The following is a 25,511-nucleotide window of genomic DNA, read 5'->3' on the forward strand; positions in this document are numbered from 1 at the left end:
GATGTATAGTATGATATGTTCAGGCAAATTTGGAACAATGTTAAAAGTCTTTTCTGTCTTTGTACTTTGTATTGAATTAAGTCGGCTCTTTGTTCACTGTTAGACATTGTGTTTATTAATTTGTGTGTGTTTTGGAATTTTACATGTGTTGGAAAATGTAATGGAAAAGTTTCTTTAGACCAGGAGTTTCAAACTGGGGTCCGGGCAAGGGTGTAAATTTGGTTTGAGAAGTGGGGGGGGCACCAAATGAGGGAAAATGTTTTTGATTTGAATCCCATATCCTGCATTTACATACGTTTAGGCACTTACTGTGATACATAATCCATTAAATAATGGATTTTCTGCATGAAGTGAGCGAAGTGCGGATGGCACACAGTGTTTTTATTGTGTAGCAAAAGTTGATGTTTATGAAGGGGGATAATGCGAGTATGAGAAATGGAGGAAAATATGGCTTGTAAACCTGAATCTGCGGTCGGGAGGAGACGAGCCGGATGACTTTCTAAAACACTTAACGAGGTTTAACATATACCTAAAAAATGCGATATTTTTTACTTTGTCTGTTTAATAAGGGCTCGTTCTTTTAACAGAAGCTAGTGTTTATTACAAGTAAGGTTTGACAGAAATTTGGGCTTACCTGGTCGTTGTTCAGGTCATTAAACATAAGTACTTTGAGTTTGTCATAATGAATTTTATTGAGAAAATCACTTGCTGCCATCCACGTAATTGAAAACAACCTTTCAGTGAGTTATTTTTAGAATGTGCACGCGACGCCTGCATCGACACAGGCAGACTGCTCAATCATACTTCTCCGTGGCAATGACAGCGTGCGGTTAAAAATCATAACAAACTCATTTGAAAGTGGGGGGGATACGAACGGGATTTTAAAAAGTGTAGGGGACATGTCCCCCTTGTCCCCAGTGGAAATTAAGCCCCTGGGTCCGGGGACACTGCAGGGGACCTCCAGAAGGTTCTAAGGGGACCCCAAAAAATATCAGAAAAAAAGACAGCAAAAACTCTAGAAGTGTCAACAAGATTTCTTGTGAGCTACAACTGGACAAATCTTTTTTAAGTGAAAAAATGTATATTAAGTATAGGTAATTATTTAAGTTTGTAAACATAACGTTTGTAAAACTTACATAGTATAAATATTTCCTTATATAGTAAATACAAATATATAGATGGATATGTATTTTAGGAAGGGTGTATCTCACAAAAGGTTCATTATATTTGGGGGTCCTTGGCATCATAAAGTAGAAAAACTTTGAATCTTCTATTGCATGGCTGCGAAAAACCTTTTGTAGCACCTTTATTTTTAACGCTGTAATATCAAGATTACTTTAAAGTTTATACTCTAAAATCCTAACCTTAAGAGGCCAGATGGATATCCCTGACATCTAACAAGCATTCAAATGTCAATTTCTGTCAAACAATCTCTCATCTCCATGGATACCGAGGAGCAAGAGGAGCTGTGTGTCAGCAGGTCAGTGTTTTATTAGAAATCAGTGCAGTTGCTGTATCAGCTCATTGATAGCATTGTTTGGCGCCTGTTGGTCCTTCTGATAGCAACCTTCCTGCACTTAGACCCGATATTGATAATGGGCCATTTTACTAAGTATAGCCTTACAGGTTGCATAATGGACACTGATGCAGTCATCCAGGCACTTTGCTCTGCGCGAGCGTGTTGTTCCCATCGACTTTCTTGAAGTCAGCTTTTTATGCATTGAGGGCTCATAATGAAAAAGAGCCTTTCGGCTTTCGTCCAAAATATCTGCGATTTGTGTAGTGGCTGGTAAAAGCAAACTTGAACCCAGGGCTTATGTGGGCTTTTTGTTCGCATGGTGAAGTACGGCACGGCAATCGAGTTTTCCCTTGAGTCTGACCACCCACGTTATGATATTTTGGGCATTGAAAGTTCAAGGGATATTTGGCTCTCGATCCCAGCACCCCCTTACTCCCCCTGCTTATCCATCAGAATCACATCTAAAGCACTTGTTGGCGAGTTTGTCATATGCAAATATTGCTGATCATTGGGGGAAATGTTGACACGGTGGCAGGGTCCTGTCAAGGTGTCGATCGAGGGAAAGAAAAACGGGAGACAGAGAGAAAACCTCAAGAGATGATTTGCGATTCCTCCTGATGCTCTGAGCTTCGGCTGGTTGTCGACAGCCAGGCAGGCTGTACCTCGCCGAGAGCTGGCGTTTCCTTTGGGGCCCCCCTCCCGGCCGTGGGGGGAGGTGGAGAGTTGAAATCCCACCCGTCAAAGTGCTCTCTCTCTTAAACACTCACGTACATGCACACATACACCAACTCTCCACAGGAAAAGCTAGAGACGGAACGTGCAGCAGCTCTGGTGCGTTGCGCGGTCCAAATGGGATCCTGCTATACTTTGTAAGTTAGTTAATTACTCATATGATACCACACAGATGTCTGGGGGGCTCTAGCCGATTTTCGTCTCGCTAACTCACTGATTGACTGAATGACGGGATCCTGGGGAAGGCAAACATTTAAGCAGCGGTAGGTGCAAAACCAGGAGGCATTTATAATTCATAAGCGTAGCAGTTTACGTGCCGTTAAAGATCCCTGTAGTGCCTAGCTGATGCTAAACTGAGATGCTACTTGAAGGGCTGTCTGCTAAATAGTTCCTTGTGTACCAGGTGGTGGCAGCGGCTTTGAACAGGAAACGCATCTTGGCTCAGAAGCATTCGTTTGCTGTCAAGATAATGAAAGGGGGTTTAAAATGATTCCAAACAAGAGTTGATTAACTTTTCTAACTTGTGCTTCTCTTGCATGAACATAGTCTACACATTGATTTTATGGATAAAAGAATATGACTTGAAAAAAAAAAAACTTGTAAGAATCTATATACCATATTTTAAATGAAGCATATGATTAAAATGAAACGAAATTGTATCTTGTAGCTGTGTTCAGTATATCGAAGAATCGGTTTGTTTGATATCAAATATATGGTGTCTTTGTCAATGCTACAAATTGATTTTGTGTAAGCAATAAGAGGTTCATTTCATTTATGACATGATAAAGTGCCCGCTTGTTTGCGATACCAACCAAAACCAAAATTAAAAACAGAGAGGGGCGATGCATGTTGAGGAAACCAAAATGATGAAAGCCATGCAACGGGAACATTGTTGAAACAACAATAGAAATAAACAAAAGCTTGGTGCTGTGCCACTAGTGCCATGCCAACACAGATAAGTTATTGCCGGGAATGACAGGAAAGGCAACGTCTCGTCCCCAAAGTGTGACAGTAACGCATACTGGCACCCTCCATCTGTGCATCTCCACTAAATCCCTTTTGAAGTCGTGTTGAAGTTTTGTATACTTTTAAGCAATTCTCTTTGATTTCATTTTATTCCGAGGCCTGTGTCATAATATGCAAGTCTATTTATTATGTGTGTGTCTGTTACGATAATATGAGACAGTTTGAATGTTTGTTAATGGAACTTAAACTTGCTTTGACCCGGCATGTGTTTTTGACGTCCATTCGCTCTTTTTTTCCCCAGAAGCTGTGATATATAGCCAAATTCAGAGTCTTATCACCTCATCTGGATATCAAAGCCTGAACTGTGTTTAACAATGTGCACTACAACGCTACGTTTGTTTTTGCTGATGGCCGTCGTGGCTACTAGTGGAATTTGTCAGTCGAACAGCACGGAGGGGTCTTGGCACACTTTCCCTCAAGTCTCCACTACCCCCAAAACCAACCTGAAGGTGGATCTCCTGCCTGACCCTCAGCCCAGCTCCCTGAATACCTTGATGGTTAACAGTACCCGATTAAGGGGCCCTCCATCCTGCAAGGATCGCACCTCCATTAAGGTCTATTTTAAGTACATTAACACCCTTATCTCCTGTGTCGTGTTTGTGGTGGGAATGGTGGGCAATGCCACGTTGTTGAGGATTATTTACCAAAACAAGTGTATGAGGAACGGACCCAATGCTCTTATCGCCAGTCTGGCTCTTGGGGACCTCATCTACATCACCATAGATATCCCTATCAACGTCTACAAGGTACGGCGCACACACCTCTACTTTGCCTGCTTTGCTCATTTACGTTCAATTGATAGGAAATGACATCATTTTGTTCTTTTCACAAATCAAAACACCAGCCTACACAATAGAAAATAGCGAACTTGAACGCAGGAAAGGGAAAACGGGTTGGCAAAGGAAGTTGGGAGGGGTTTGGAGGCAGAGGGCAGGGGCGTGCAATTACATGGTCATCCAGAGTTTATCTCTAGGGCCGCCCTGTTATGATTACAGGGTTTTTTTCTGATGAAAGCAGCAGGGATATGGATTGCTAAAATAAACACCCTCTGTCTGGCACTCAGTCACAAGATAAAGTCCCTTGTGTGATTCACTACTCATCAGTGAATCTTGTTATCAACAATGTACAGCACCTTTACATAGACTAAAGAAGAACTTTAGCTGGAAATAAAGAAAGCTGTAAGATTTGCAATGCTAAAACACTCGCCCAAAGTGTACACCAGTTTGGCACAGCTTGTGTATCTTGAGTAAAACAAACTACATTTCGAGGTACTTTTCAACAGCATATTGAAAAGAGATATAACATCACGAGATCACATTTGTTAGGAATATAAGTTAGTTGACACATATGAAGAGTTTGGTTCCAAAATTTTTCATAGATCATGTTTCATAACATTATGTTATCATGGTTTTTTTTATTGCGTTAGTTAGCTGTATTTTTTTAGCTATTATGGCTTAAATCAAACCAGTTTGATTGATATGAATTTGAAATGCACATGATTTTTGAACATTTTTAATTTCATTTTGGAACCAAACTCTTCATATAGTAGTTCCCTGATATTTTCTCTATTAGAATGGGAGGTTTAACAGATAAAAACAATATGTCAGGGTCATAATGGAAGTGGGCCGGTGACGCACACAGTTAAAACTAAATTTCAATAAACATCAAACACACATAAACACACACACACTCACTCACTTCTCCAGCTGTGCCACTCCCTCACTGATTAAAAAGCGACCTCTTCATACAAACAGGACCAGGATACACCCGTGAAGAGTTTCCTTTCTAAACCTGAGCATAATCCGCATACTTTTCCTGTTTAACAAAAGACAAGGTCTTTTCAGAGAACCTTGTCAAGGCCACTTGACTGATTACACATCGCAGGGGTTCTTCGTGAACCATCGCAAGAGGTCATATCCAAAATGTGTACTTTAAACAAGGATGACAACTATTTTCAACACCACCGGTGTCTTCTAAGCTGAAGAATAGCAAAAGTAGCCTACACAATGACCAGTGAAGTGCCTGGGCTGATGCAAACACAGCCATTGAAATGGCACTTAAGTGGTTTCATCAGGACAATATGTGTACCCTTAAGGCCTAAGAAGGGATTTGAGAAGCAAAGCAAAAAATCTGCTCCTTATTTCAGTTCGACACGCTCAGGAAAAGCAAATTCCAGAAAGCCAGTTATGGTCTTTTTCTGTTCTTAATGTTCTAAGCATTGTTTTCAAATAAACAAACAACATTTTCTCAATTCAACGTAGTTTTGTCATCTCTATTCAATGTATTCCACTTGAATGGTGTCATATGGCGGAACACTCAGGAATGTTTTTTTTATCTGCAGTTGCTTGTTATGAAATGGCCGTTTGATGACAGCTCTTTTGGACTTTTCCTGTGCAAGCTGGTGCCCTTCCTCCAGAAGGCATCTGTGGGGATTACAGTACTCAATTTGTGTGCGTTGAGCGTGGACAGGTAACTCACAGTTTAACCATTTAATAGCCTTTATGTTGAAATCTTTGAAGGTCTAAAAGGGATAGTTCCCCCAAAAATGCAAATTCTGTCATGAATTACCTCAAGTTGTTCCAAATCTGTATAAATTTATTTTTTCAGATGAACACAAAGAAAGATATTTGGAAGAATGTTAGCAACTGACAGTTCTGGGGCACCATTGACTACCATAGCAGGAAAAATGATTATACATATTTATATACAGTATATACTGCCTGCTATGGTAGTCAAGAGAGTGTAGTTTTATTCATTGTGCATTCACAAAACATTTGTATGTAATTATATGTACAAGCGTTTTCATGTGCTTTCCATTATTGCCCAATAAATTTGCACTAAAGTGTATTATACATTTAAATGTTGGTTGTAAAAGTATATTTATAACAAGAGGTGAAAATGGCCAAGACATACTATATTTTAAATCATAGATGTGGAAAATCCACATTATTTACGTATGAAATCTGCATAACATTTAAAGGCTAGTAGGAAAACATGGAAATTCTCAACATTTTGAACTGAAACTCCCCTTGAAATTCACTCCTTGGACTACACTGAGTCCCCTCAATTTCCCATTCATATATTATTAAGACAACAATTTGTGTCCAATTATTACTAAATAAGACCAAGTGTTATGCAAAAGGCCCTTCAGAAACTAGAAACCAAACTAGAGTCAAAGCACTTAATCCCAGAATTTCAAAAGCTTTTTTTTACATCTGATGGGTAAAAACCTGTCATAGTTCATGTAATTAAATAAAGCTTTTTTGTTCTCATCCCTCTTGCCCCTAAACCTCTTCGTAATTTGACCTTTAAACTTCAGGCCACTGTGAAGTTGAGTGCTCATATTTCACTGTTGAGGTCTTAGGATCACGTATAGACAAAGGTCAGACAGTGGGGTTATAGTTTTATCCCATGCTATGCTATAACTCATTTATGTGTGTAAAAAGTATTAATATAAGTCATTTTGAATCACAATCCATTACAATTGATACTTAATGTCTCATTCTCACTGTGCGCTTGTTGTTCATCTTTGAACTTGAATGAATCTCCGGACCTAAACCTTCATGCTTTAGGGTTTCTCTAAATCAAAAACACATGATGCTGACGTTGATGGAATCCATCTGCTTTTACTTTTGTTTTAATTCTGACACAAAAGCATACTGTGCCTTTCTCGTGGCATACAACAATAAAAAAAAAACATTTATATATGATACTTCCATTGAACCATAGTGTCTGTTAGGTGAAGCAATCTTTAATCTTTAAATCTCTGACTCAAAACTGTTTCATCTAATTTTGTAATTATATAAGTGGAATAACTGAAAAAATATATAAAGTCAACTGAAAACGGTATTTTATAAATATTTTTTTAACTTGGATGAAACAAAGCACACACGTGTGTTTTTTTTATTTATAAATCTTGTGGTAGAAAACTTTTCCTGTATCACAATGATCAGGGTGGTTCCTGAAAAAGCGTCACAGGAAACGTTAATGGATTTACTCATATGGTTTAGGGGGAAAGGCGGGACGTAAGTCTGTCAAGTTCTTGTCTGAATGAGGGCACTTCCTCCAGTTTATAAGGTCACCTCTAATGGGCACCTTTCATTACAAAGTCTTTTACTCATCAGAAAGCTCAAGCCACCTGCCCATCTTTGTTAAATCATGACCACGAAAAGAACAACATAGAGAAGTGGCTTTTTTGAAAAAAAAAATGTTTTAACTCAAGGACCATTGCTAAAATTCAATACAAAATTCAATTGACTATTTATTCATTCAATATTTTACTAAATCGTTATTAATTGACTAATAAATAAATTACTAATAAATAAATGATTAATTTATTAAAATGTTGTATTTTATGTATTTCCTGGTTTTTATTTATTTTAATGTCTAATTTACATTCTACACAATAAGAGTCCATTTGAGCCACAAATATGTAGCAGCCTGTTGCAGTTTTTAAAGAATGAATCACTCCATGAATCAAAAGTCTGGCCTTAATTTCACAGCAACGCAGGCGCTTTCAATTAGTTCCTGGATCACGCAGAGGAAATGTTCAGCACATCTCGTCCGATTTGTGTTCCTCGTGTTGCGCGAGTTTGAATATTATTTCTTTATTTCCAGCTGAGCGTCTGCAAAGTGGCTACATCTCCACTTAGTGAAATATAAATGCCCCATTGTTGTTAAACAGGAATATTCAAACGGGTCATTAAAAAGAAATTTAGTTACATATAAAATCTTCATGCACCATTTTACGGAAACATCCACCAGAGAAAAGATATTAATGAAACAAACAGGCAAACATGATTTGGAAACAAGGAAACAAGCAACCAGGCGAACCAGTGACTTTATCCAAACAAACAGCTGAAGTATATGTCTGTGAGCATTTCGGTAATATGAATATTAAAACGCATAGCAGTCTTTTCATTAAACTTAAATCAACCTTTTCTGGATTTTCTTTGCTGTAAACCAGTAGCCAAGTCTTTTCACAGCTGCACTGGAATATTTCCACAGAAGCTTTCCTACAGGATATGAACCTGATCAGTCAAGCGTTGCAGGTGTTGACAAAAAAACCTGTGTGAAGGATTAAACATTCTTCCCTGAGGTCATTTACAGAGGTTATAACCTAGCACACAAGTGGAGATGCTGTTTTTGGCTTCATCTACTTGTCTCCCAAGATCTCTCTTGCTTTTTTACAAAGATGAATAATATCATCAGCTCTTGGATCTTCAGAGCGAAGTGTTAACAGTCGTTGTCCCTCTTTGTGGTTTAGGTACCGAGCTGTAGCATCCTGGAGCAGAGTGCAGGGGGTGGGCATCCCCCTGTTTACTGCCATTGAGATCTTCTCCATCTGGGTCCTATCCATCATCCTGGCCGTGCCAGAGGCGGTGGTCTTCAACATGGTCACTTTCACCTACAACAACCAAATCATCCGCACGTGTATGATGGAGCCTGAATCCGACTTCACAAGGGTAGGCTTTTTTTCAGATGGATGTTGTTTTTTTTCCCTTGCAGTATGTTGAGCGTAAATGCACAAACACTTGACCACTTTGCAATGAATTTAACAAACCTACTAAACTTTGATCCTGGGACAACGTTTTGTGCACATCGCTGAGAAAACGAGGGATAAGACTAAAATCGTTCAGTCTTCTTTGGTTGTTCAGATGCTATCTGAAGATTTCTTTTGCTTTGTTCAAAAGAAGTAAATTGATAGCAGACCGTGAGTGCAATCACAAACTGATGCATCTCCCTCAAGCAGAGCCATATGTGTGGATGAGAAACACAGACTTCATTCTTCATGAATCACAGAAACAATGGAGAATTCACACACACGATACAACTTAATCCAACACAGATGCAATTACATTATTATTTAGCTGTCTGAAGGCTTTGTGAGTTGTTTCACATGTGTAACAGTGAATAAATTATCCATCTGAATATGGTAAATTCAGATCTTATTGAGCAGCCATTTTTTTTACTTTTAAAGCAAAACCAATAGTTTGTAGGTAATGACCTAATATATGTTTTTCACCTCTCAGTTCTATGTAGATTGGAAAGACTGGTGGTTGTTTGGCTTTTACTTCTGTGTGCCTCTGGCCTGCACAGCCATTTTCTACACACTCATGACCTGTGAAATGCTCAACCGCAGAAACGGAAGTCTTCGGATTGCTCTCAGTGAGCATCTCAAGCAGGTAGAAGAAAACTCCTCAATATAAAACATTGTTGCTGCAGCATAGTGACGTTTTGCATTTAGACCGCCAGGATTATTGTTTATGCTTTACTTCCTCTATTAACTATGGAGCGATTTTAGTCTCATTAATTGTTCACACATAAAACACGATGTACACTTGCGTAGCCAGTTTCACATGCATAAAACCTAATTCACGTGCACAAATTATATATGTACATTCACAAAAAACAATTCACGTGCGTAAAATAAAATTATATTCTCATAAAATATGTTTCACAAACGCTTAATACAATTCACAGACGTACAACTGTGCACAAATATTTCGAAAGTTTAAAATGTACAAGTTTATCATTGAATGTGAATGTGCAAATCGTCACTCACGTGTGAATCGCCTTGGATGTGTGTGTATTTTAAAACTCTCTTGGCAGCGCCGTCCCTCCCACTTGAGTTGTCATCCTGTTTAGCCAATCAGATTCAACCTTACCATTCAACCAATCATAATCGTGGAGAGCACAGAACTCAAGGAGCACTAGTGTTAGCACTAAAGGCTCGTTTGTACAGCTTCACGAATCTACTCTCTGAGCTGTGATGCTGTATTAAAACATACTACAGCCACGCAATAAATCTGTTTTTATTAACTTATTTTGTAGAAAAAAAGTGTGAAACAGTGAGTGAACATGACCACTTAAAACTACACAACCAGTAGTCACTTCCACTGAATCCGTCTGGGTAACAAACTGTGCCTGATAGATGAGATGTGTTCATGTTTGTATGTCCATACAATGTATGTTTTAAATGAACAAGGGCAAACAAGCACAATAAATGACTAGTTCTTGGAAACATTGTTTTGTATGGGCGCATAGATTTGTAGGTAGCTGCCTTTTGGAAAATATCTCGCTTACGGGGGCTGAAAAATCACTAAATTGGCAACACAGGAAGTAAGTCAAACTGGTGCGCAGAGCCGTTTTCCTTGAGTCCTGTGCTCTCCGCGTTTATGATTGGTTGAATGGTAAGGTTGAAAAAGGTTGTCGGCTAAAGAGTACGACAACCCACGTGGGAGGGGTTGCGCTGCCAGGAGAGTCTCAAAAAACACACACACACATCTAAGGCGATTCACACGTGAGTGACGATTTGCACATTCACATAACACAATAAACTTGTACATTTTAAACTTTCGAAATATTTGTGCACAGTCGTATGTTTGCGAAACGTACTTTATGAGAAAATAGTTTTGTTTTACGCACGTGAATTGCTTTTTGTAAATGTATATTTATACTTTGTGCATGTAAATTAGGTTTTATTCATGTGAAACTGTTTACGCATGTGTGTATCTTGTTTTACGCGTGAATAATTAATGAGACTAAAATCGCTCCATAATTAACAATTATAAAAGAACTATTTCATTGGTTTGTAATGGAACTTGAACTTTTATTATATAACTCTGAATGATTGCCTCGTTTACGTTTTGCAGCGACGTGAAGTGGCCAAAGCCGTCTTCTGTTTAGTGCTGATCTTTGCCCTTTGCTGGTTCCCACTGCATCTCAGTAGACTCTTGAAGAAAATGGTTTATGCTGCAAATGATGAAAGACGTTGTGAACTACTCAAGTGAGTAAGCCATTTTTTCTACAGTATGAGCACCTGTAGCTCATACTGTATTTTTTCTTAAAGCTTGAGTTTATATAGTTAATGAGTGAGTGTCCAAAATTTCAGCTTCCTGTTGATCATGGATTATTTCGGTATAAACTTGGCCACGGTCAACTCCTGCATCAATCCCATCATCCTCTACTTTGTCAGCAAAAAGTTCAAGAACTGCTTTAAGGTGAGTCTCGCTTGTTACTAATTATAACTAGTAATTGCAAATAGTACAAATCATACAAAAATGATACTGAATGCGTTTTCTTGTGCATTCACAATACTGTATATGAAAAAGATTGCCATTGTATTAGGAAATTAGGGACTTGGTTGATTTGTGAAGACAGTGTTGAGGGTGATGTGAGTCAATTTCAAGAGAGATAAGCCATGCCTTGTCCTGGTTGTCTTCATAGTGAACAAAGTTACCCAATTCTGATGTCAGACCCCATATGGGCCCCTTCCAGTAATGCATTGAGCATCATCGCAAAAATATAAAACGGATTACATTTAAAGCATAATTATTACATTAATACCTAATACGTACGCCCACCTAATAAAAAACTGGGTAGCAACAAGTAAGGTTGTTTTTCACGTAGCGTTAACGTTTGAACGCATAGGGTATGCTAGCTAACTTTGTTAGTTATACAACTAGCAGTTAACTATCGGCCAGAAACGAAACATAAAGGAAACTGTTTGTCATCTCTTTTTCTTTAGTTGTCACAAGTGCATTAGTATAAAGGGAGAGAGAACAGTGAGAAGGCTCATGTTATGTGTCAGGCTTCGGTTTGTGTTCAAGTAAATGCATTTGCTAACGTTTGCCACTGTTAGAACACGCAGGCATCTATTGATGTATAAGCTCTCAGTTTATCTTTACTATACACACTTGGTTTCTCTGTCTGGTAGGTGTAGATGTCAGGCAACTTAACTGGAGGTAATCCTGTCAGTTCGTCCCTGGATCCATTGAGTGAGCGCGTACAGGTCGGCCAGGTTCCGTTAAAGTTAACTTTTTCAAAAACAATCGCAGTCCTAGACAGTGAGTGACCTTACATGTTAAAATTTAATCAGATTTTTTCTAGGCATTGTCAAAAGGCAAGCAAACAAAATGCGGTCAGGGGGATCTTTCTTCCCTCCACCTAAGCTCCGCCCACAAAAACGTGTCACAATGTTTACTAACAGAAAAGGCATCTATTAAGACCTTACATCATGAAGCGTTATGTTTCTAATACCTTAGAATGAGCTATTTCTATCAACATACACTGCGGGTGCCCTTGCATGGAATTCGTCATGTTGTTTCTACAGTAGGCCTAAACTGACAAACTGCTCTACAGAGCGCGTTTCGTAAATACAGTTTCTCCCTCGACAAAGAAGCGAAAGCGTGACAACATTTTAGTCCTGTGTCAGCCACCGTAGTGCTTCGAAAGGGAGAAGTGGAGTGAGCCATTGGTTGCAATTTGCAACCTCACCGCTAGATGCTGCTAAATTTCATACACTGGACCTTTAAAGCATACACAAACATATTTTAATGTTATGATTTTCATTTGTTATTCTGTTTGTATTACTGTATTAGTCCTGCCTGTGCTGCTGGTGTTATACCAAGAACCAGGTGTCCAGCTCTGGACCTATGAACGGCACCAGCATTCAGTGCAAAAACCAGGAGCCCTGCAACCTCAATACTGACAGAAGCCTCCGCAAAGACAGCGACTGAATAATGGAGATCCAACCAATCGCAACCGCCAGTCAACGTTCATGCTTAAAACATTAAAAAACGGCCGTCAGCCAGTGTCCAGCTTTGTAACTGCATTTCTACGACAGTAACTAGAGGCTCTCTATGCTCGTCGCAGTACGAGACAGGTTTTATATATAGCCAAATTAGACAATGGACCTGATATATTTAAAGTCTCCCGCAGACCCGGAACAGCCATTCCCATAGATCTCTAGACTGTTGTTTTGCAGTGTGAGAAATTGTGGGAGTTTAAACCAACAGCAACAGGATGCAGCTGAACCTAACAGCAACAAATTCATTCTCATCAGGAACTCAAAGCGTTTTCCTTATGTAAACACTGTACTATGAAAATGCTTCGGATCGCCACTGTCCGATGTAAAAGGAAGTTTCAGAAAGGAAGAGTGAAGTGGTCTGGGTCAATCTATGTTCTGCGTCAATTCTTTTCTATTAGCTTTGCCAAAGAAACTCCCAGGATGCCCTTGAGGAGGCAGCCCATCCTTTAAGTTCAGTGTCCGGTTTAATGTGCGTTTGTTATTTTTAATGTGGCCACAGTTATGGAAGTTTGATGCAAAAGCAACAGGATCTTTTAAGTACAAACGTTTTATTTTGTTTAGTGAATCATGTTGTGCGCTGGACGTCACCTCTGTTTATTTAGCGGGAAAGAAAGATAATGTAGATACTTTTACCCGGCTTTGTGTTTTGTTATGTTTCATGTACAGTACATATGCATGAAAAGTGGCTTTATCTCTAATGGTATCTAATGCATTTCATTAAAATGAGTCTGTAAGCTTAGAATAACTTAAATATGATTTACTGAACCTTGATGAATCACATTAAAGAGTACATTCCTCGAGATCATAAAAAATACATTTCATGAAGTGTTTAATTTTGCCGTGTTTGAATGTAAGCAATCTGCCAAGTTTTAAATCCGAAGGTGAACGAATAACAAAGTTATTAGCTTATAAAAAAGGTAATCGACTCTGAATCACGCGAACAAGCCATGACCTGTCCGAATCTTTAACCACAATGTACCTACGTCACTAGAAAAATCCCCGCCTACTGACTGCGAAAACTTAACTCTCTCCTCCCAAAAAACACTGTACTAGCTCGTTCGTGACGTGTGCATCATGTCTAAGAGAAGCTGTGTTCTATGTAGTGAAACTAAGTCAGTCTTATTTTCACTACCAAAGGAAGAACTTCTGAGGAAAAAATGGTTACTATTTATTTTTCAAACGACACCAAAGGAGTATAAACCGAACGTTTTACTTTGCGCGCGTCATTTTACCGAAGATTGCTTCATCAATCTTGGCGCCTTTACTGCAGGATACATTAAACGTCTTTCCTTAAAAGATGTTGCAATACCAACTTTATTTGGACCTGTAAGCTCCACCGAATCACAACCTGTAAGTGTGACTCTTTATTTTTGTCTTTACTTAAAATTAAATTTGTGTGACGTTATCTCATGTCTGTGTTTAGCTAACGTTACCGTTATTTTTGGGGTTGTTACTGTTTGTTTACCTAACGTTAGCTATAAACTCGTTGCGCTAATGTAAGTGTTCAACCATATTAACTCGCAAAGTCTTTATTTCAAGAACTGCGTGGTGTACTATAGTTATAATAACATCTGAAGATACGAACACCGTACACTGTATGCCGTGATAACTAACTGTTACAAGAGAAGTGTCTAAAACAGTCCTTTTTCTTACTGGCATCTGTATAAGGATTAAAGAATGATTCGTCAGACTCGGGCTCGAACTGGTAAAGTAAAATCGACGCCATCTCTCTCTATACACTGTGAATATCCAACCACCTGCAAACCGTAATACAGCAGTAATGATAGGCGGTCCATTTGCGACACATGCTGAACGCGTTTGACCAATCACAGCAGACTAGACCATTTGACCAATCACAGCAGACTAGACCATTTGACCAATCACAGCAGACTAGACCATCTAACCAATCACAGCAGACTAGACCATCTGACCAATCACAGCAGACTAGACCATTTGACCAATCACAGCAGACTAGACCATCTGACCAATCACAGCAGACTACACTATCTGACCAATCAGATCAGACTACGCTGGCGGAAAGGCGGAGATTACACAGATGAATCGCGGAACGAATTATTTGAGAGTCAGTCAAGAAGTAAGGTAATAAAAACTGATTATTATTACGAAATAATAGTATTTTTACATCATGTATGTACATAAACTTGTTGTCGGACACTCCATAAACCAAAATAAGCCCTTAAAAATATTGAGGAATGTACTCTTTAAGAACATCTTACAGTTACTTCAGTTAGGATTCACTAATCATCAGTTCCAGCAATTTAAAGGCAAATGATATTTTGACCTTGTTGGTATTTAACAGTGATTTCTAGAAAGGCATCCAATTGCAACAAACGCTGGGTTATAGTGTGTTCTGTACACAAAATAAGACAGAAAGAAAAAATATTGCTGCATTCTGAGCATAAGGGCGCGGGAAATGGAGCCTTTATGTATGTAATCAAAACAGATACGCCCGAGAGATACAAACATATCCTTGCTTTATTTTGACACTGTGAATTTAATGATAACTGATACATTTTGGTAATACTTTACTTTATTCTTGCTAATATTTAACGGCCTTAGTATTTCAAACTTTAATATTTTATTGTTGCAAGCAAAAATACAGTATACAGGAAAATATAATGAAATCTCATTTGTTTCTTCTTATAATTTGAAATAATATGAAAGCTGTTATGAATGAATATATACAAATTTTGACAAATATCTACACGGGTCTTGTTGTTAATTGAAGCGACACTTATAGATGGACATATTTGTTTGTGAGAGAAAAAAGAACATTTTTGAGACTATGATGTCACAGATTTATGATGATATCACATACGTATTCATATTTACTACCACTATTAAGTGAGGAATGTTGCACCTTTATAAACAAATATTTTAACTAATAAAACAGTGTTCTCTATTTCTCTATATGCTATGAATTACTGTGATTAACTGTACATTATGTTACATATCATGATTGCCAGTACTTATAACATTTCAAGACTGTTAATGCCTTAGTCCAATTTTCTAGACAAGCTGCTAGTTATTTTTTAAAGATATTAGACTATTGATCCTACCACTTAAAGCAATGTTGTCTTATCTCAAAACGTAATGAGGTTTCCATGTTCAAAGAACGTGCCTTGTGACAGCTGTCCGTTTCTGCCTTGTGAAGAAGCCCAAATATGGGAGTGACTTAAGATGCACTTCGACCCAACAGGCAACACGGCCCCTCTGGGTCATCTGTGTCAAGCCAGAGGATGTGAACGGCGCGTCTACAAAAAATTAAATGTAAACTGTGGGATTTAGAATCTGTTTGCAATGTCTGTCCAGAAAGTGTTCATTTAGTAAGAAGTCTTCTAGTGGTCTGGTAATGGTTTGAACAAATAAACATGTTTTCTATTTGCTTGCGTGGTGTGTCATATAATAAAAGACTATAATGGAAATATTGTTCCTATACTGATTTATTATCAGATTAATAAACAGTCGTTGCTATGCGGTCAGAAAAAATACAGTAGTGACCAAAGGTGATGCCAAAAGTTAAACATCAAAATATGAGTTGTAAAAATTAGCAAAACTTTTGAGGTATTTATTAGACAAATATATTTCACACAAAAGTAAACTATATCATATCAATATTTTAATATACAAAAAAACTGCGTAGAAAAACAAAATGCTTGCAGGACATGAAGCATACATTGACTACAATTTTTTCCAGCTATTAATATTTATTGATCCCATTGTATAGTAATATTATGTCAGTCGTGTGTAATTTTTTTGCCAAGTCCATGTAAATTCTTCGCAAAGCTGAGCTTCAGTTTACAAAGTAAATATATTTTATTCAAAATATGAAAAAAGCAATAGCAGGACGTCACTATTGGCCACGACTGTATGTTCATGCAATTTTGCTTTAACAGATACAAATGGGAAGGATAATTTATAACTTTTCTAATTAAATGTCATTGCAATGCAATGTTCTAGACTGACTGTATGTAAACCTACTATATACACCAGCCAAAACAAGCACTGCCCTAATACATTACTTAAAAAAGGCATTTTGTTGGTTTGAAAGACATTCTTTATCACACATGAAATTAGAAATTTGATATGAGAGAAAAGAGCCAAGAGTCTTCAAGTTATCGAAACGTTGATGAAAATACATAACTTATCAGAGGTCTGAGATATTCTTTCTTTTGGCTTATAAACTCAGAAAAAAATTTCGGCCTTCAGGGAAAGCAAGGAATGGGTTTACGTTGGAGGAATTTGGTGGGAACCTCTGAGTTTGCCAAGGAGGAATCAAATGAAGCAAACAGCAGTAACACAAAGCTGATTCAATCATATTAAATCTAATTTTTGAACAAAACCACTTAATTTAAATGTTACCAAAAGAGGCATTTTTAGGTTATCTGATGAAATTCTTTGCAGTGCATAAACCAAGGCCAAAGTGTGTTTTACAATTGAAATTAACTGAAAATAACTGGCCTTGTGCTCCTTACAAACTTTGTTGTATTGTATTACGTTTCATAGTATCATCTGAAATTTGCAGAAAAAACAATAGCTAATACAGGAACTGTGGGATTATCTGCTTGTGTATTCAGATGGTAAATATTTTTTTTCTGGAAACATTTAGCTATTAAAAATAAAATCCTCTCAGCACAATACTGTACATATGTTTTGAGGAAAGACAAAGTTTCTCTGCACGCAATCCAAAGCCAAACTGCCTCCATATCAACAAACAAGATACTCTGACTATATTCTTTTAAGAATATAAAAAGAAGTTTATTTATGCTGGAATAATGTACAAACATAATTGTGATTTCACACATCACTGATCTTTTACATTAAGAAAACATTTGGATCAAATATCTGGATAAATTGACCTTGACTGTGAGATATTACAGCCCAGGATAACACACTATTTTTAAACATGAGGTAACCTTATGTCATTCAAGTTAATTCTAAAAAATCATATGGGCCCAGCAATCCAGAAATATAACAGAGTTCCAAGAATAAATATGATTATTCTGAGGTGTTTGGTCAATATTATAAGTATTTTGTGTAGACATTTTTTTAAAACACGTTGGCCTATATTGTTGTACTTTATAACAACTGTAAACAAGTAGATTGAATCATCTCTTTGGCCAGATGTTTAAGATGAATAAATAATCAAACGTATATTTTAATTTGTTCTGTCCTGAGGGTATCCATCTGGCATGACACCAATTCATAAAGATCATAGTTCAAACACATACAAAGACATGATGTGTTAAAAACGTCTTGCTGCTCATTGTCTCAATGAAATCCACATCAAACACTGACGCAGAACTCTAAAGCTGGGGGTCACGTGAGACGTTGCTATGGACGTCACTCTGCGTTTAAACTTTAAACGTGTATCCAATTTTCTCAAACACACCGCCTGTTTGTCTTCCCTGCCCCGACATGGCAGCGTCCCACATGCCATTTTGCAGAGCTATCCCTCCAAGCAAGGCGTTCGCATTGAGAGTGGCAACAGCGATTTCTAATTTATAAAAGCCAAAAGGATCGATTCAATATTCATGAACAATCTGTCCCACCACAACGAGCCATTTCTGTAACTGGGGGGCAGTATGATGACAGCACAGCGACATAAAGGAAAAGTTCTGCTTCCACGCATTCAGGACTAAGATGCTTCATCCTGCAAATTTGGCCTGTGTTTTCCCTGTCCTGAAGTATTGAATTGACCCCCATTTCTGGGAATATTGGTTTCCATGCTTGACAAATGTGCAGAGGTGGGACCAAGTCATTGTATTGCAAGTCACAAGTAAGTCTCAAGTCTTTGCCCTCAAGTCCCGAGTCAAGTCCCAAGTCAAGACAGACAAGTCCCGAGTCAAGTCCCAAGTCAAGACCGACAAGTCTCAAGTCAAGTCCCAAGTCCTACAGTTTGAGTTTCGAGTCCTTTCGAGTCCCTTTAAAGCGAACCCGGTGTATAGAGAGATGTATGGCTTAATGCGTTGTAATAGCCTTACACTATTAGCATTTGTCTTTAGAAACACATCAAATATTTTCAGTTCTTAAAAAAAAACCTAAATGTAATACTCATTTTAACCTAAGGAGGCCGCCATGTTCTTTTTCGATGACGTAAACTGGTTGCAAGCACAGCTAGGCAGCCAAACTAAACACCGACACACTAATCAGTTCTTCAGTAAATATAAGGTTCTGTAGGATAATATATATATATATATATATATGTGTGTGTGTGTGTGTGTGTGTGTGTGTGTGTAACAATGTTCACAGCAAGGAAGAAGGAGGAGGGAACCGGCGAACGTTGAACAACAAAACTTTAATAAAATAAACAAACAACAAAACGAAAGTAAAATGCCGGCAGCTCCCTCACGGTCGACTGCCGGTCACACATAATAAAACATAACGTAAAGTCCAAGCCTGGTTCTCTCTCGTCCTTTACTGTTGTCGCTCCTCCTTTTACATAATGCTAAAAAAAGAAAGAAAGAAAATAAAGACGCTATTTGGTGTATTTTCCTACATTTTAATATTGTTTGTCAGAAACAACACAAACATGCATATTAATAACCAAAACCATTTATACTTTATCATATACACGATGTTTTAGCCATTATACAATGCATTTTATCCAGATTTGGACTTTTTGATGTTGATTTATCAACATCAGTAGCCTAACGTTATTGTCTCCCTCAGTCATTAGCTGACGGGGGCTAATATTCACGTGTGCTCGAATACAGAATAAATAACAAAAACGCAAGCATTATTATTGTGTTTATCAGTATATTCTCATAATGTATAAAGTATACGATTATGGTGGATGCTGATGTCTTAAATAGTCTTAAATGTCTCAAAGGCGGTAGTTTAAAGCTATGATTTACCGCACGCTCACCTTGAACAGACGTCTAATACTGAACGCGTTCTTCTTTTATGGCAGGCAGGCTGGCTTGTGTCAAGAGGACATACCGCCACCTACTGTCCCTGTGTGTTTGTATATCTGATCTTATGTTTTACGTGTCATATTTTACTGTTATATATGGAAAACGTGTGTGCTTCGCTGTTGCGAAAGAGAACAGGTTTAGGTCGCAACCATTTGACATCACGGATTCTGACGCAAAAAATGGCGGCCTCCAAGTAAAAATATTTTTTCAAAGTTTATGAATACTGTGACAGTTACACTGTTTTTTTATTTCACAATTATAAAGTCAATGCCATTGTTCATATATTAAGCCATACATCGCTCTATACCCAGGCATCCTTTTAACGTGTTTGCAATGTAACGTTAACAGTGAGTTTACAGTCTCATTGATTTAACTATGCAGCTAGCAAAGTTACTTAGCCGATAAGCTAACGTTAGCGTCATTCAAAACTTACCGTTCTTTGTGCAACTTCAAATGTCGAACGAAGTTAGAAGTTGTTGCGTCTCCATCTGTAATCTTCGACCCGCATGTTTTGCATATTGCAGTTCGTTTTTTGTTGACCACCTCGTAGTTTTTATATCCTAACGAAACTATCTTTGGTATCATTTTTGTCAACTGGCGCGTTGTTTGACAGTTCTTCTTCATTGGTTGTCCTGCAATTTGATTGGATGGATACTGTCGGATCAAAACAACGTGGATCTAAATTGATTGGATGTTGTGCCGACAGCACACACACACACACACACACACACAGATGCACATAAACACAGAGAGAGATAGAGCGGTCCACGTCAACATACTTTTTAATCTTTGGGTTTTGGGGAAAGTAGCAAGTCTTTTCAAGTCAAAAGGCTCAAGTCCAAGTGAAGTCACGAGTTACTGATGTTAAAGTCCAAGTCGAGTTGCAAGTCTCTTTACATTTTGCCAAGTCGAGTCAAAAGTCATCAAATTCATGACTCGAGTCCGACTCGAGTCCAAGTCATGTGACTCGAGTCCACACCTCTGCAAAATAAGGCAGGCGATGCTTAGTTGTAGTTTGTTTCTTCTGTGATAAAACAGCAACAGCAGAAGAGAGGAAAACACGAGCACTTTGTTATACAGGTCAAGCTCCTCTGCTTTCATCATGGAAAAGTTCAGCTGTAGTTGATTTTCCATGTAAGAGACCATTAAACTTGTCTTTCACATTTGGTGGATAATTGAAACAGGCTTGTAAAACTTTGCTGTTATATCTTTTGAGGACCGCTGGATCTCACAAGTCGAGACCAGGCTGTTTTTACATTAACATGTATGTATTTGGGAGACGCTTTATATAGATACAGATGATGTGTGAATATACTAGGCAGTTTCTTTGATATATAACTAGGGATGCACCGAAACGAAAATTCTTGGCCGAAGCCGAACATGATGTGAAACACTTGGCCGAATAAAACCGAACACCGAACATGCTTTTTTGCATTTCTTCTATTTATTAAGCCATTTTTTTCACTATTGCACAAACTGAATAGTCAAAATGTGCTTTTTATAATTTGTCTTGCTTTTCAATAAAATACAATACAACTTAATATAAAATTGAGCAAAACAAAGTAAATTCAAACAAAAAATTGAGCCCTCTCTCTTCATGCCTTTAACTGACTGCTAAAAGAATGTAATGTAAGTTACTCTGTACCTCTACAACAAAACTGTTCATTAAAAACTGTCATTCCACATTAGGCCTGTAAGATAAAATACGAATAAACTAAAACTGTTGGATTATTATAGGCTACATTGCAAAATTATTTGAGAAAAAAAACATCCAATGCAAGCAATTCTGACTGATGCTAACTGACAACCATTTCAGTTCACGTCTCTACTCCAAACTCTGCCCACAAAAGCTGACTGTTCTCTCAGAAGGTGCACTCGTGGATGCACCGAACATACTTTGAGAAGTTGTTTAGTACAGGGAACTGTGTGCACGCGACCACTGTATGATGTCAAAGGATGTCGCGAGCGGCGGGGCTACTGTCAGACAGCGCGCTTCCGTCTGAAGTTACCGACTGGTAAAGACAACACATTCTCACTCCCGACTCGTCACATATTTACGCTCGGTCAGCGTCCTTCGGCATCACTTTTGAACGCGCAGGGTACCCCTTTGGCGTCATTTTACGACGTGAAGGGCATGCGAATTTTACCGTCATTATGAAAATGTATATCAAATATAATTTGCAATGATGATGTTTCGGGGTTTTAATTTAAATTTAATGGACAGGATAATTGCGTTTACATGAGGCTATTCAGACAGTTTCAGTTTGAGCAAGTAATGTTACAGTTTATTTATCGTAATATAAAACACATAAAAAAGGTCACAATGTCGTTCAAAAATACAGATATTCCAAGGGTTCCAAAATTTACTTCCGTGCGGCAAGTCCCGTGCTGTGTCTTTCTCTGACACTTTAAAATGCTCCACGCACGCACACACAGCCAAAATGTTTGCGGCAGTAATAAAGCGCACGCGGCTCTCTCTCTCTCTCTCAATTTTTCAATTTCAAAGAAATTGTATTGGCATGATTGCGTGTTCTTACAATATTGCCAAAGCATTGAACATATAACAAAAGACATACATTAAGTACAAACATGAGATTAAAATTAAACTAAGGTGCTGAGTAAGGCATAAATATAGAATGAAATATAAAATAGAGTATATGTAAGTAAACAAATGAAGTATGAAATAAAATCTCAATATCAAAAGTAGATTTCAGGCATTTTCAGAGAGATTTTCATCTCTCTCTCTCTCTCTCTCTCTCTCTCTCTCTCTCTCTCTCTCTCTGCGCTGGTTGCTGCTTGATCGTATCACGAGTCATGTTCGGTCAAATTTATTCACAAATTCGGCCGAACATCGAACTTGCGTTTCTTGCTATTTTCGGCCGAACATTTTCTGTGGCCGAACATTCGGTGCATCCCTATTATATAACACTGAAATAAGTTGTTTAATAAGCTGTGTCACAAAGATATAAAAATATATCCATTAAAAATATACCACACTGCACGCAAAAATCCAAACCCCATATAGACGGTTTCAGCAGCAGCAGCAACGTGAACAAACGTCATGTGACGACATACTTCCGCAAATAGTAACTATTGAGTTTTATATTATAGTTTTAATGTAATTATAGTATGACTATAAAATAAAAATATGAATATAAAATAAATTGTTATATTACTAACCACTAGTCAGAATGATCACCCAACACGGGCCAATATTGCATCCGATAACACATTAACAGAAATGTGACAACACCCCCCCCCAAATTGTTCCACTTCCTTAACTACTTGTACTAATGACAAAATCTTCTTAAAACAGACTTTATTTAAAACGGACCAAAGAACTGTAGCGAAACTGTACATAAAACACAAGGGCCGTAGACTACGTTGGACACAGCAATGTGGACAACTTGAAGACAGGTTTTTATTTTTAATCTTTCTATCTATCTATTCATGTTTTACATTGTACTTACCGTATCGGTTGTATGCAGGGTTGGTTTTTAATACCGGGTCATTCTTCGTAGGCCTACTTTCGTGCTGAAATGGCATTTGGTGTTAATTAGGTTAACACATCAATAAAAATACACTTTCACATTCCAGGAATATGAAAACTTAACGACTGCTCTGTTGTTCGGAAAACAAATATAAACATGTGGTGGAGTATTTTTTCGTCAGAGAAAAAAAAAACATGGTTTACAGACTTTGTGCGACAACAATAAAGCGGAATATGATAACATTTGGGTCCTAAACTGTAATTGTTGCCACACACTGCCATCTAGCGGCCATATTTTGAAATATCAACTACTGATAATATTCACATTTGCATTGTGAAGTTGATGCACTTGTTTTTATTTATGCTTTATTGCTGTACTAGCATTTCTATTAACCTATACAGCACACTTTATTTTGTAGCTGGCTACATCCTTCATGCTGGTTGTTCAGCCACCACACTTGGTTTATTGCTTGATCAAGCTTGAAAATCAAAAGGTGAAATGATGGTGGATATAAAATCAACATAAAATAGTTGTTATAAACATAAAACATTTATTTATTATTCAGCCTTGTTTAAGGGCATTTTCCAAACGGCATTTATGCGCCCTTGAAGGGCCCTTCGCGAAGGGGTCGCCATTTATAGGGGCGTTCCAAACGAAAGTGAACACCTGAATCCCTTCTCAAAGGGCCCTTTCAGAAGTCCGTTAGCGAAGGTTACATGCCATGGTCACGTCAAGGAACTGAGCTTTGTTTGTGATCACGTTCTGTGATCTTGGATTACAAATTCTCGCCACACATTTCGAAGCAAATATGGAGCGGGATTTAGATTTTTTGTTACCTACAAATGTACAGTAAGTACAATCGTTTAATTTGTGTTTGTTTTACACTATTTTTGTCAGTGATAAATATGATTTGAGATTGTTAAAATATAGTATAAAGATAATTTAGTTTATAGGAACGTTTTTGATGCGTTTAAAATAGCTACTTGTTTATAGGTTACCTTTATCACATATTCCCTTTATTAATAATAAAATACAAGGTGAAATAAGACATAATTACACAATATTTAACAAGTGTTATTCATTTTCAGCAAAACGAGCGCTGGATTCAGAGTGCATGTGCGGCGTTGTCAATAGGCTTGTTTGAGATGCACCTTGCCTCGCCTGAAAAGAAGACGAGAGTAGGTGCCTGCAGTAAGGGGAGGAGTGAAAACAGCGCAGGCAAGACGGACACTTCCCATCGCGCTGTCGAGTCGACTGGAAACTGCAGCAATGGAATAGATCGCGTTCACGTTTTTTATCGCATTTTCTTGGGCCAACTGAGTTTAAAAGTGAGAAATGTTCTAAATCGTATATTAGACAAACTCTGAACCATGTCAAGGCTGAAGAAAGAATTTAGACATGTTCTTTGACAAACGAATGCTTAAACTTAGAACCTCCTATTTCAAGTTTACAGTTTATCCCCCCCAAAAAATACATTTCAAAATTGTATGTGATATCCTTCTGGGAAGTTCCTATATTGTGTATTGTATTGTGTAAATTCTGTAACTCATTTCCAGAAAACACAGACCCTGTTTTTCCCTATAATTCCTGGACAAAGTGCAATAATTGTGGTTAAATGAGTAAAATGTTGTGAATTTAACATGTCGTTTATCAAACTTTTTTTTAATATTAATAACTTTTTTTTTAGCTAAGAATTTAATTCCCAAATGTATTTTTTTTAATTGTTTGTAGTATTTAAGAATTATTTGGGACAATATTTAAAAATGCTGTCAAAAGCAAATAATAAAAAGCTGGAATTTTGTTAGACTTATTTGATAATATAAAATATATTTCTTGTTTTGAATTTATTAATATGGATGGATTGAACATTTTGATTTTTTTTCTTTCTTTTTTGTCTTTGTTGTTTATATTATCTTTTATTATTTTTTCTCGTCTGTTTTTGAATGTAAACTGTATACCATCTTGTTTTGTAATGTTTTTGTTATAATTTAATAAAAAGCGATTTTTATCGCAGATTAAATCTATGCAATTGAATTGCCACTGCTCTTACATCAAGGTGCATGAGGACTATATATTTCACATTGGTGTTTTTTCCACATATGAATCTCAAAACCTACTTCAGTTAATGGACTTATTAATGGAACGCTTAAGAAAAAAGATATCAGCTGACATTCTCGCCCAATGAGCATTTAAGATGTGTCGTCAGCAAGTTG

General features: G+C 37.6%; 1 protein-coding gene across 3 annotated transcripts; it reads left to right on the plus strand.

Moving 5' to 3' along the window:
* The first annotated feature begins 2,291 nt into the window (after positions 1-2,291).
* On the plus strand, positions 2,292-14,235 carry ednraa (endothelin receptor type Aa). 3 transcript variants are annotated; one of them, XM_057330591.1, is made up of 8 exons: positions 2,292-2,388; positions 3,519-4,023; positions 5,619-5,746; positions 8,544-8,742; positions 9,310-9,462; positions 10,933-11,066; positions 11,172-11,280; positions 12,661-14,234. In XM_057330591.1, the coding sequence occupies exons 2-8, from the start codon at positions 3,592-3,594 to the stop codon at positions 12,796-12,798; spliced, it is 1,293 nt and encodes a 430-aa protein (XP_057186574.1). In that variant the 5' UTR covers positions 2,292-2,388; positions 3,519-3,591; the 3' UTR covers positions 12,799-14,234. The 3 variants fall into 3 exon arrangements, with proteins under 3 accessions (XP_057186574.1, XP_057186573.1, XP_057186572.1); XM_057330590.1 differs by having other exon boundaries at positions 2,300-2,514; positions 3,522-4,023; positions 12,661-14,235; XM_057330589.1 differs by having other exon boundaries at positions 2,300-2,514; positions 12,661-14,233.
* The last annotated feature ends 11,276 nt before the right edge of the window (positions 14,236-25,511 follow it).

This window comes from Triplophysa rosa, linkage group LG4, assembly GCF_024868665.1.
Source record: "Triplophysa rosa linkage group LG4, Trosa_1v2, whole genome shotgun sequence".
In the NCBI taxonomy this organism is placed as follows: domain Eukaryota; kingdom Metazoa; phylum Chordata; class Actinopteri; order Cypriniformes; family Nemacheilidae; genus Triplophysa; species Triplophysa rosa.